Genomic DNA, 12613 nt, shown 5'->3' with positions numbered 1-12613 from the left:
AAGTAGGCTCCCTGTAGGGAGCCTGATGCAAAACTCAATGCCAGGACCCTGGGATCATAACCTGAGCCTAAGGCAGACGGTCAAACACTGAGCCACCCAGGTATCTTTTTTTTCCACTAATGTCTTGAAGTAGGTTTCCTTAGTCTTTTCTGAAAAAAATATTGTTATATTCTTCATAATTCATACATTCTATTCTTTTGATATTACAAAGAATTTTATTTTCATATTTTATCAAATATTCTTCAAAAACAACATTTTGAATGGCTTTGTACAGCTCAGAGACAATTTTATGTTTGATCATTTCTACTTCTCTAACTATTAAGCCACTTGGATAGTCCAATTCTTTTTCTTTTTTGTATGATAGTTTTTTTAATATATTGTAAATAGTGCTTACATTTTACATCAGGTTTATGCAAATCATCATTTAAATTTCTGATTATTTCCTTGTGGTGGATTCCTAGAAGGAAAATTACTAGATCATTGAATATGATTGTTTTTAAGGTTTTAGTAGACATTGCCAAAATATTTTTCATAAAATTTGGAACCAGCTGATGCTCTTCCAGCAAAGTAGGAGTTTGGCCAATTCACTGAAACCTCTACAACTTTGGTTGTTGTTCTTCTCTCATTCTTTGATAATGTGATAGTCAAAGGAATATAATTTAAAACCCATATCTGTGTTTTTAATTTTTTAAAAATTTGTTTATTTATTCATGAGAGACACAAAGAGAGAGGCAGAGATGTAGGCAGAGGGAGAAGCAGGTTCCCCATAGGGAGCCCAATGTGGGACTCAATCCCAGGACCCTGGGATCACAACCCAAGCCAAAGGCAGACTTTCAACGACTGAGCCACCCAGGTGCCCCCCACATCTTTATTTAATTTGCATTTCTTTGATTCCTACTGAAGTTGTATTTTTATGTATATTTACTCTTGTCATACTTCACTTATTAGAAATAGAAATCAGGGGTGCCTGGGTGGCTCAGTCCATTGAGCATCTGACTCTTGATTTCTGCTCAGGGCATGATCTAAAGGTCATGAGATTAAGCCCCATGTTGGAGTCCACACTGGGCATGGAGCCTGTTAAAAATTCTCTCTCCTTTTCCCTCTGCCTCTCCCCTCCTGCTCATGCTCTTTCTCTCTCTTTCTCTCTCTATTAAAAATCTCTACTATTATGGAGAATATCATTAATATTCAGTATTTGGTAGTGGAATCACATGAATCAAAGGTCATCACTTAGATAATGACTTTGAGATACTTTTTAAAAATGCACTAAGATAACATTTTCTGCAAGAATGAAGATAAGGTACTGAGAAGTATGACGCCCTGACTGGGTTCTAATTCTGATTCTGACTAGCTTTTGAATTTGCCATCAAACCATTGTGGGTTCCAATTTCCTCATTTGAAAAATAATGGAATTTCAGTGAATGATTTATTTGTTCCATTATATCCCTCAGTATCAAAATTCTGATTAGTATAGAAACACTCATAAGAATCAGTGTTATTGTTCATAAAATAAAACATTCTAGCAGTATTTATGAGTTCTCAACATTTTCATTCTGAGGTGTCTTTAAAGATTAGATTAGATATTATTAATTTAAGTTTTTGCAGCAGTGAACCCGTTATATAGTAGGGTTTTAGCACAAAGATTACTTTCATAAAATTGTAAGTTCTTATTTTGGAAGTACAGCCACTTCTTTCACTTCATACATTTTAATATCTTATAATAAAAAAACGTAAATCATATCCCATCATTCTCACCCTCCTCAAATGCTATGGTATTCATTATATATACATTCTTTTTAAGTTAGTTGCTGTTTTACACAATTCTCATCAATTTCTATGGCTTTAACTACTATATTCAGTTTCTCAACAAATATTTAGGTTTTCACAAACTCCTAGGCATTGGCCTAGGTGCAGTTATCCTAAGTGAGGATCATCCCCAAATCATGAAATTTCTTTGGAATTATCATACATTGTACAGTCCATAATTATTTGTAGGGTGGCCCATCCACTGAATACTTATAATATGACATAGGCTAAACATATTCTATGGCACATAATAATTGCTTTGTGAATATTTAATAAATGATGAATGGCCTTCCCTCCTACCAGCTTCTTGTGGCTTCTAGTACTGATGGTCTCCTACCACTAGATCTGGTTTTGTATTAATAGCACAAAGAACAACAATTGCAATATAGTAACAATATCAGGGTCTAATTAACTTTACACTCTCTTCTAAATAGTATACATTTGACCTTCACAACACCATGATGAGATTGGAACTCTGGTTTTTATTTAGCAGATGAGGAAACAGAAATGAATGATGTTAAGGATATTTCTTTTTATATATTTCTTTATATTTAGGCACAGATTTTAAATATCCAGTCCAGATTCAGAATTGTTCATTCTTTCATTCCATCACACTCTCCTCTAAAAAAACATTAATTTTAATTTTACAAGTGAATTTCATCTGTTTAATTTGATCAAATGATGAAACCAAGACTAGGTATTTAGAATGAAAACACAAAGCTGAATGTATTGCTTACTTAAATAAGGGGGAAGTATGCTGGTCAACCGCAGTCTATCAAAACAGAGTATTCTGAAGTTTTGGGGAAAACTGGGAAGTCAAGAGGTCTATGAGCATTCAGATATGAGTAGGTTGATGTCGCCTTTAGAAGCATGGTTAGTTATTAAGGTGAGACTGCTGTTAATTGGTTTGCATTTAGAATTTTGTTCATTGGAGTGACTTCATTTCTGATTAGCCAACTTTCAGAAAGGAGAGGTTGATAATGGCTGGCTGGAGGAATCATGATCAAGACCGTATAGGCAGGTAATTGTTAATTGATTAAATGAGTCTGAAATTTGTGTTACTGACTACTTATTACTATGACTATAGAACAAGCATTTCTTTCCTTGTCCTCCTCTTCCATTTTACTCTCAGTTTATTCGTCTTTGTACCCTCAGAGTTTATTTTTTTTTATTTTTTTATTTTTTTAATTTTATTTATTTATGATAGTCACACAGAGAGAGAGAGAGAGAGAGGCAGAGACACAGGCAGAGGGAGAAGCAGGCTCCATGCACCGGGAGCTTGACGTGGGATTCGATCCCGGGTCTCCAGGATCGCGCCCTGGGCCAAAGGCAGGCGCCAAACCGCTGCGCCACCCAGGGATCCCGTACCCTCAGAGTTTAGACAGAATTTTATATATAGTTATTTTCAAAGACTGTGAAGTAAACAATTAGGAATAGAATGAAGTCATTTTGGACCTATCTTAGAATTTCTATCATGCATCTTTTTGTTTTCATCACAAAGCCAAGATTAGTTCGCTAACACCTCCTATCTGGATCAGGTCCTAGCTTCCTAATTCCCTCCAGTTTTTCTCCTTCATCCCATTCTGTACTTAACAGTTTTATTTTACAAAAAATTCAGTGCTGTCACACTCTTGCTCAAAAGTAGTTATTGTCCAAACTACTAAACTAAGGTCAAAATTTCTGGTTTGTTACTGATGATCTCTCAGTGTTTCACAGATAGCATACTCATTCTATCTTATTATTCACTATTCTCCTGTCTGTGGCTAAGACACATAAAGGCACTATCTCTGGGATGTTTCTAATTTCTTACCTCTGCACTTTTGCTCATGGTTTTCCACTGCCTAGAATACTTTTCCTCATTTCCCTATTTCTAGCCAATGAAACCCTATACATACTTATTACGGTTTCCTATTCATAAAGACTTTTCTGGTCCCCTAATATTATATAATTTCTTCCTTTCTCTGAACCTACTTAAGCACTGGTTGTGCCAATTAGAGGAACACATTTTAAATCCTGTTCAGCAGTGCTGCAATGATTTTGTACTTTTCCTATTATTTATTTATTTTATTATTCAAAATTGTGAAAAATCCATGAATTCTCTATCTTGTTAATCTTCTGGATACTCTGTTAAAATATTGTAAATATAATAGGTCTTTAGCACATACATGTTGAAGTGAATGAACATATTTTAGAGTATATAAGTTCCTTTCTTTAAGAAAAGAAATATTAGATTCCACCTGCTGGTACAGCTGAATTCACACAACCTTAAAGATGGGAAGGTAATAGGGGCAAAAATGCCAATAATTTGGTCAAATAGTGTCTATTTATTGTACTAATTGATATTTATGAATATTCGCCTCTATCCAAAAGATGTTTTATTTAGATAAAATGTACTATAATTTTCGACATCTGCTTGGGGTAATAGAAATAATTCTTGATTTATTTTTGCCTTTATTTTTATCATGACATATATTTGAGGCCAAACATATACAAGTACACATCTATGAATAATATAGCAGTAAATGGGCATAGATCAATCTTTTGAAATTCAGTGCCTTTCTCACAGCATACTTTTACTTAATACACTAAAAATAAACAGAATTCTAAATTATGCTTACTAGAGATAAAACTGACTACTTCCTAGGGAGATGGAAGAAAACATTTTAGAGGTTCAAAATGTGAAGAAACGTAGTATCCACCATTCAAAGAACACTTGAAAAACAGTTATCAAATGGAAGGGAGATTTTAGTCTTCAGAATTTCAAGGCTAAGTTAGTAAGATTTTGTTTTGTTTTGTTTTTGTTTTGTTTTTTAAGGAAAGGCAGGTACTCGTGCAGAAAGTATTTTTGGGTTCTTCCTAAAAAAAAATACTTGTGAAAACTTACCTTCATCATCTGTTGGCTACTAATTAAATTATTATTATTATTTTTTTTAATAAATTAATTTTTTATTGGTGTTCAATTTACCAACATACAGAATAGCACCCAGTGCTCATCCCGTCAAGTGTCCCCCTCAGTGCCCGTCACCCACTCACCCCCACCCCCTGCCCTCCTCCCCTTCCACCACCCCTAGTTCGTTTCCCAGAGCTAGGAGTCTTTATGTTCTGTCTCCCTTTCTGATATTTCCCACACATTTCTTCTCCCTTCCCTTATATTCCCTTTCACTATTATTTATATTCCCCAAATGAATGAGAACATACACTGTTTGTCCTTCTCCGATTGACTTACTTCACTCAGCATAATACCCTCCAGTTCCATCCACGTCGAAGCAAATGGTGGATTATTTGTCGTTTCTAATGGCTGAGTAATATTCCATTGTATACATAAACCACATCTTCTTTATCCATTCATCTTTCGATGGACACCGAGGCTCCTTCCACAGTTTGGCTATTGTGGACATTGCTGCTAGACACATCGGGGTGCAGGTGTCCCGGTGTTTCATTGCACCTGAATCTTTGGGGTAAATCCCCAACAGTGCAATTGCTGGGTCGTAGGGCAGGTCTATTTTTAACTCTTTGAGGAACCTCCACACAGTTTTCCAGAGTGGCTACCAGTTCACATTCCCACCAAGAGTGCAAGAGGGTTCCCCTTTCTCCGCATCCTCTCCAACATTTGTTGTTTCCTGCCTTGTTACACTAATTAAATTATAATAAGGAGCAGGGAATATGTGTTGTATAACCTTGTACCTCTCAGCCTTATGCACTTATGTGTCCAGTAAGTGTCTTGAGTGAAAAAAAAAAAGCAACACAATGAAGTGGTAGATGATATAGCAGTCTGCTTCCTGTGTCATTTTTTACAACCCTGTTACTCAGAGCAGGGTCTTTAAGCCAGCAGTGTCAGCATCACTTGCAAGCTTGTCAGAAATGCAGAACTTCAGGTTCTATTCCAACCTACTGAATTTGATTCTGAGTTGAAAATGGTCCCCAGGTGATTCATATGCATATTAACAATTGAGAAGTATTGTTTTATACTACGGATAGAAGCAGACCAAAGAATATTAACTTTTTCCACCTCTGTAACTATTTTTTTAAATATTAAAAAAATACAGTGTCCCTGGGTGGCTCAGTGGGTTCAAAGTCTCCCTTCAGCTTAGGTTATGATCCCAGAGTCCTGGGATCAAACCCCACATCCAGCTTCCTGCTCAGCAGTGAGTCTACTTCTCCCTCTCCCTCTATTCCTCCTCTCCCCTTCTGCTTGTCCTCCCTCTCTCTCTCTCAAATACATACATACATACATACATAGATACATACATACATAAAATATTTAAAATATATATTAAAAAAAAACAGTTGTTCTAGGGGTGCCTGGATGGCTCAGCTCTGTTGGTTAAGCAACCGAGTCTTGTTTTCTGCTCTTGTCATGATCTCATGGGTCATGAGATGGAGCCCTGCTCTGTGCTCAGAAAGGAGTCTGCTTGTGATTCTCTCCTACTCCTCCCTCTACTCACATGCTCTCTCTCTCTCTCTCTCTCTCTCTCTCTCAGATAAAAATAGTTGTTTTAATTAATTGCATTCCTGCCACTTTGGAAGCATGGACTAAGTGACCTACTCAGCCTCCTTTTATGTTAGTGGGCTTAAGATTTGACTCTTGGCTTTTTTATTCATGATCAGAACACCTGACCAGAATATATGTATTTAACTAAAACATATTTTAATGATAACTAAGCTAAGATAAATTTATGGCAAGAAAAATGCCTGGCACATTGCTGCATAGTTGTCTTGGCCTCCTGCCAGGATTTATGTTTTAACACTTCTGGGATTAATGATACACTTCACATAAAGGCTTATTTTTACATCTTGGTTCCCTGGAATGAGTGCAGTGGGTAAATTGTAGTGCCAAGTAGCAAAAGAACCTTTTGAAGGAGCTGCCACTTACTATGTGTGTTATTACTAATTATTATTGACTTGTAATGCTGGGTTTCTTTCATTCCCCGGATGTGGCAAAGGATACAATGTTAGATCACTTTACATGAAGGACTTTTAAATTTATCTCTAGAGTCTGAGAAGGAAGGTAACAACTGATTTTAACAGATGTACCAAAATGTAAACAAGTATTGTTAATATACTTAAGGAATATTGCAAATCATATACATATGGTATATTGTTGTTTTATTGTTATTGTGGAAAAATACGGTTCATTTCAACACAGAGACATATTTTACTTTTTTACATACTTAATCACCAGCAAAAATTTGATTAGATGGTGCAAGATTTCCTTACTGGATGCCAAAGCATTAAGCTCTTTTGTGTAATTGTTTAATTACCAATGCACTATTTTAATTGACACGTTAACATAGCTTTCTATGGAAAGGAAGATATAATCTTTTATTTGTGTTTCTTATCTAATGAAAACCACTCTCTTAGATGGGCTGGTTTGGCAATTTGACTTAGGAAAAAGTATTACGGAATGAAGTTTTTATGTGAACAAGGAAAAGAAATTAACTTTAGTGCTCCTCTCATTGGTCTGCCAAATTGGAAGGACATTTTAGGCCTGATTATCATGTTCTAATTAGTCTCTGGAGGATATTCATGGGCGATCGAGTGCTCATTAATGTGTCTTCTTCCTGTAACATTGATTTGTTCATTCGCCTTTCAGAGACTCAAATATAGAAACCAAAAATTGATGTGTGGTGTTAATGTGCTTACAGATGTTGCCACCACTTATCCAGATAAGAAGTCCATCTTAATGTATATCACATCACTCTTCCAAGTTTTGCCTCAACAAGTGAGCATTGAAGCCATCCAGGAAGTGGAAATGTTGCCAAGGCCATCAAAAGTTACTAGAGAAGAACATTTTCAATTACATCATCAAATGCACTATTCTCAACAGGTAAAGTATCAAAAGACTACCTAATAGCAATTATATTGTCTCTTGTATATGCATTTTTAGCCATCATACACATGTATATCTATTATATCTGTGGATATATACATGATATATATGTCTATGTAGCATAGCATGTGTATATACACACACATACACACAAATATATGTCTCCATAGCATAATGTGTGTGTATGTGTATATCTGTATACCTTAGATAGACAGAGAAGCTCTATAAACCTTCTGGATTTTAACTGATATAATGGACCATAATATTTTTTTCAAAGCACATTATTAAAATACTCTGCTATTGATATGCACTATGTTATAGGAATATGGAAAACAATATATTGCATTTCCATTGTGTAAAATGAATTAAAATAAAAGACTCATATATATGAAACTTTCTGTCAGCGAGAGTAAAGAACAAAGAGATTAGAGCTAGAGCAAAGGCAAGTACTGTTTGATAATACTTTCTTATTTTTAGTGGCAACCTGCTGATGTGTTAACACATTTTGATTATTCAAGGTAACAGTTTTGATCAAAGTAGTTTATAATACTTTAAATAAAAGTTAAAGGGAGAATATATATGATAAAGATTTTTATTATTGTACAGGATCTAGTGGGATTCTTACATGGCTTGTTCTTACTGTCAACAGTGGTTGTTTGGGGTGTTTTCTTTTACTTTTTTTGATACAAACAATGATGAAAAGCCTGTAAAAATAGAAGGAGGTTTTAGCAAAATTCCTGCTGAAGGCATGGAAAGCTAATCTTAGGCCTAATTTTCCTCACTCCACTAAGCCAGTTCCATATTTAGCTTATGAAAGCTGCAGTCCTTTCCAGGATCTTGACCTGATGAATTCTGGTTTTGTTTACTTTGGGTTCAGAGGTTCAGAGAAAATTGCTTTTGGATGCTTGTTTTTGTCAGATTGAAGAGCATCATCCCATATGAATGCTGGAGTTCTGTCAGTGTGGAATCCTGATAGTTCAATCCCACCCTCATACCTTCTCTGATTACCTGCTCTCCACCATGATACTGAGCACCAGACCTGTTGAAGTGTATCAATTTGTAATATCCCTGTGTGAATTTCAAATTAAACTTTTCATCTTACTGTTTCCATTTAACGTTTGTTTTTCTACTGTGTGGGAAAGCAGTCTTTCCAGGCTTACTTATGATGTCTCCTCCTCCCCTCTGTCCCCTTACCCCTAACCCTACTCTGCAGATCACAGTCAGTCTAGCACAGGGCTATGAACGAGCCCCTTCCTCTCCTAAGCCTCGGTTCAAGAGCTATGCCTACACACAGGCTGCTTATGTCACCACTTCTGACCCCACACGGAGCCCACTTCCTTCACAGGTCTGTCAACATTTACTCTCTGTTCTACAAACCAAAGAATTTCCTCATCCAAGATAACTGAACATGGCTTTCATTTGAATTTTGCAGTGCCTTTTTTCCTCCTTCATCAGGAGCTGTTTCATTGTTCCCAGTTGTATTAAATGTTCTCACATGATGCAGTTTTGTTATTGAGACTTCTCTAGGTTTAACACAGGTTGATTCTTCATGAATGGGGATTCTTATAATAGTGGTATGTGCTTTTGTTATGTAATTACCTGTAATGTTCTCTTTTATAAAGGCTACCAATGGTTCTACAAAAACATCATTAGAGGTTGATTTATGTAATTTTTAAAAGAACGGGAAAATGGATGAAATTTACTAGTCACACTATTTGGGGAGTTTTTTATAGATTTCTGAAACCTAAAGGATATATACACTATATATAGATGTCCTTATTATATTTCATTCTATAAAATGTACTTATATTCTATTTAAGAAAAATATAACTTCAGGAGTGCCTAGGTGGCTTAGTCAGTTAAGCATCTGACTCTTGGTTTCAGCTCAGGTCATGATCCCAGGGTTGTGAGATTGAGCCCGCTTTTGACTTGGTGCTGGGCATGGAGCCTGCTTAAGATTCTTTCTCACCCTCTTCCTCTGTCCCTGTGTCACCTAAAAGAAGAAAGGAAAATATAACTAAGCTCTTTCATATGATACATTTTAATTTTGCTAATTTTAACATGTATATAACATGCTCGTACTATGTGTACAAGAAAGTCAGTCACTTCCTAACCAGGTCAGATTCTATGCACCATTTAATACTTTCCACGTAAGGAATCTTCTCTGTGGAGTTTTCCATTATTGTAGTATTGTAGGAAACCTAGAAATACAAGAAATTATAACACGGTATATGTTAGAGCATAGAAATGAAATATTCTTGACTTGTGAGATTTGCTAGAATTTTTTAGAAGAAAACTATTTTGTGTAATAGAGCAATTTGGAAAGTTCTTAAGGAAGTGACTTTTGTCAAAACCACATTATGAATGGGAATTTAGAAATTATAGGCCTGATGCTCTATGGTGAAAAAGTATACATGTTTAGAGGCTCACTGATTTTTTGAAATAGTGGTTGTATTTAAGTAGTGATTATTTGGCATAGTTAATTTATGCATAAGGCTGAAAATTCTTAGTACTCAACGATTCCCCCAGGGAAGCGTATTTCAGAGCATAGTTATGCCCTCTATCCTTGGCTAGTTTTCTGGCAAAGCTTGAACAAAGGAAACTGGGTGAGAACATTTGTGTGACTCAGCCTCATCATCAGTTAAATTCCCATCCATGTTTTTGCAAAGGTTACTTGTATAATTTTGAGCAAGAAACTTAATCAATTTTCTCATTATCAGTAAATAAAAGTAGTCTGGCCACTCATTACCGAGTGTTGCTCTATGCCAAGTGTGCACATTACATGAACTAAGGAAATCCGTACAACAACTTGGAGAGGTGGGAGATGCTATTTTTATTACCAATTGAAGTTTCAGTATATCTGCCCTTTTCTTTCTCTTCTTCCTCCCTTTCACCCTTGTGACTACCTGACTTTCTTGACTCTTTTTATCACCATCCTCCCATTGAAACCTCCAAGACTTAAAGAATAGAGGTGCGTCCTAAAATAAAGGAGCATGAGCCAAAACAGAGATGAATTTTTTCCCCTTCATTATCACTTTATTGAGCTGCCTTTTCCAGAAAGTTTTCTCCAGTGCCTATCCTGGCAGCACATTTTTACCTCATTACCACCTCATTAAGGCATTGCTCAGGTATGACTCCTTAATGAAGTAATTATAAGGGGATTTAATTTTGCTAGACTCTATTTGTTCATTATACCTTTGTATAAATACTACAAAATACATAATGTATCATAAAATAAAAATACTCAACAAATTCACTTACCTGTTTTATTTAGTATAAGCCATGAAAATAAAACTAATGGTGTCCTTTAGAAAAGAAGAAACATGAAAAAAAAGAAGAAACATGAATTATAATTGATGAAGAATGATATATTCTTCCTGTTTTCTCAAGGAATCACATCAGAAGATGATGTTATATGTAGTTAAGTTTGTATCTTAATGATATAGTAAGAAAAATCTTTTCTGAAGTGCTTCTCAGAGGGGCTGAGCCTATATTGCCCCCTACAGGTTGTATCTGATCCACTTCAAATGAACTCCAGATGGGCCAGACTGAATTCCATTAGAGAGTTTCATTCAAGTGGTTTACTTGGTGGTCTACAAAGGGGGTGAAGTTTTCCATAATAGGACAGTGAGGTATGTGGGTGACTGTCCCTCTGGGAAACATAAAATTTGTGAATTATCTTAAAAGTTCCCAATATATTAGAAATATCAGTTATCCCCATCTGTCCTAACTTGAAAAATCTGATTTATACTCTCAGTAGTTTATAAACCTGTTGTGGTAAAGCAGTCTGAACTACGTCAGGATTCCTATGTATAAATGAGTTTTTCTCATAATTTTCCAAGAAGAAATACTATCTGGTATTAATCCTTAGCTTTCCCTCATTGTATGAATTTATTGCCGTCCATCCTTGGATGGAGGACATTTTTTATGGTTTTACTTAATTCCTATTTTTATGACTTTGATCATGCATCTCATTCTACTCCTAATTTTATATAAAAAAATACCCAGTATATTTTTCATCTTAAATTTCTTTTTCTTTCCTGGAGCTTCACCCTGTTTAAAACACCTCTAGGCACTTATAACTGGTTGCATGTCACCTCTGCTTAAACACATCAATCCACTTTGTCTAGTTAATATACTGTTATGTGACTCTTTCATTTATCACTTCTGTAGAATAGTCTATGTTTAATTCATTCATTTAGTCCACCAATAATTATACTTCATCACCAAATCAAATGTCATCTTTTCAGTTTTCAGGCTTTCCATCATAATTGAAATAACTTGTCTCCTAACCTCTAGACTCATCAGGTTCTTCCCTATCTTTGTTGTGTGTCTCTTTCATTATCTGGCTCTTTCTCCTCTTTTTTTTTAAGTTTTTTAATTTATTTATTAGAGAGAGAGAGAGAGAGACTGACAGACAGGCAGAGGGAGAAGCAGGCTCCCTGCTGGGAGCCCGATGTGGGACTCATCCCAGGTCTCTAGGATCACACCCTGGGCCGAAGGTGGTGCTAAACTGCTAAGCCACCAGGGCTGCGCTCTTTCTCCTCTTCTAACTTCCTTTGCATAAGAGCCTCATGAAAGATCCCTTGAGCCATATATTATACTCTCTCTGTTATTGATATGATTGAATCTCCCAGCTTGAAGCTGTATGCAGATGACTGTTGTTATCTGTGTTTTTACCTACTTCTAATATCTTTTGAGTTATAGCCACAATTCTAACTCATTTTCAACTCTTTATACATATCTATACCTAGATGTCTACTGATTTCTTAAACCTAGGGTGTCCTGCAGGGAATGTTGTTTCATTGCCCACAAATCCATTTCTTGTCCCCTTTTGTTATGTAATTGAGAATATTACTCAGTAGTCATTGAGACTTAAATATGTGGCATCATACTCTTTGGTCTCATACCGATCTAATATACATTAATAAGACATGCAAAGTCAATTCATAAAAGAGGAACATAGAATATGCAGTG

General features: G+C 35.7%; 1 protein-coding gene across 1 annotated transcript in view; it reads left to right on the top strand.

Annotated features, from left to right (window-relative positions):
• DMD (dystrophin) overlaps positions 1-12613 on the top strand; it is a 2084073-nt gene that overhangs the window by 501239 nt on the left and 1570221 nt on the right. The window contains 2 exon segments of the mRNA NM_001003343.1: positions 7452-7633; positions 8850-8981. Of these exon segments, the coding sequence (NP_001003343.1) occupies positions 7452-7633; positions 8850-8981 (314 nt within the window).

Source organism: Canis lupus, chromosome X (assembly GCF_011100685.1).
Source record: "Canis lupus familiaris isolate Mischka breed German Shepherd chromosome X, alternate assembly UU_Cfam_GSD_1.0, whole genome shotgun sequence".
NCBI classification, from domain to species: Eukaryota; Metazoa; Chordata; class Mammalia; order Carnivora; family Canidae; genus Canis; species Canis lupus.
The sequence above is the reverse complement of the archived record's forward strand: the minus strand, read 5'-3'. Positions and strand labels throughout refer to the sequence as shown.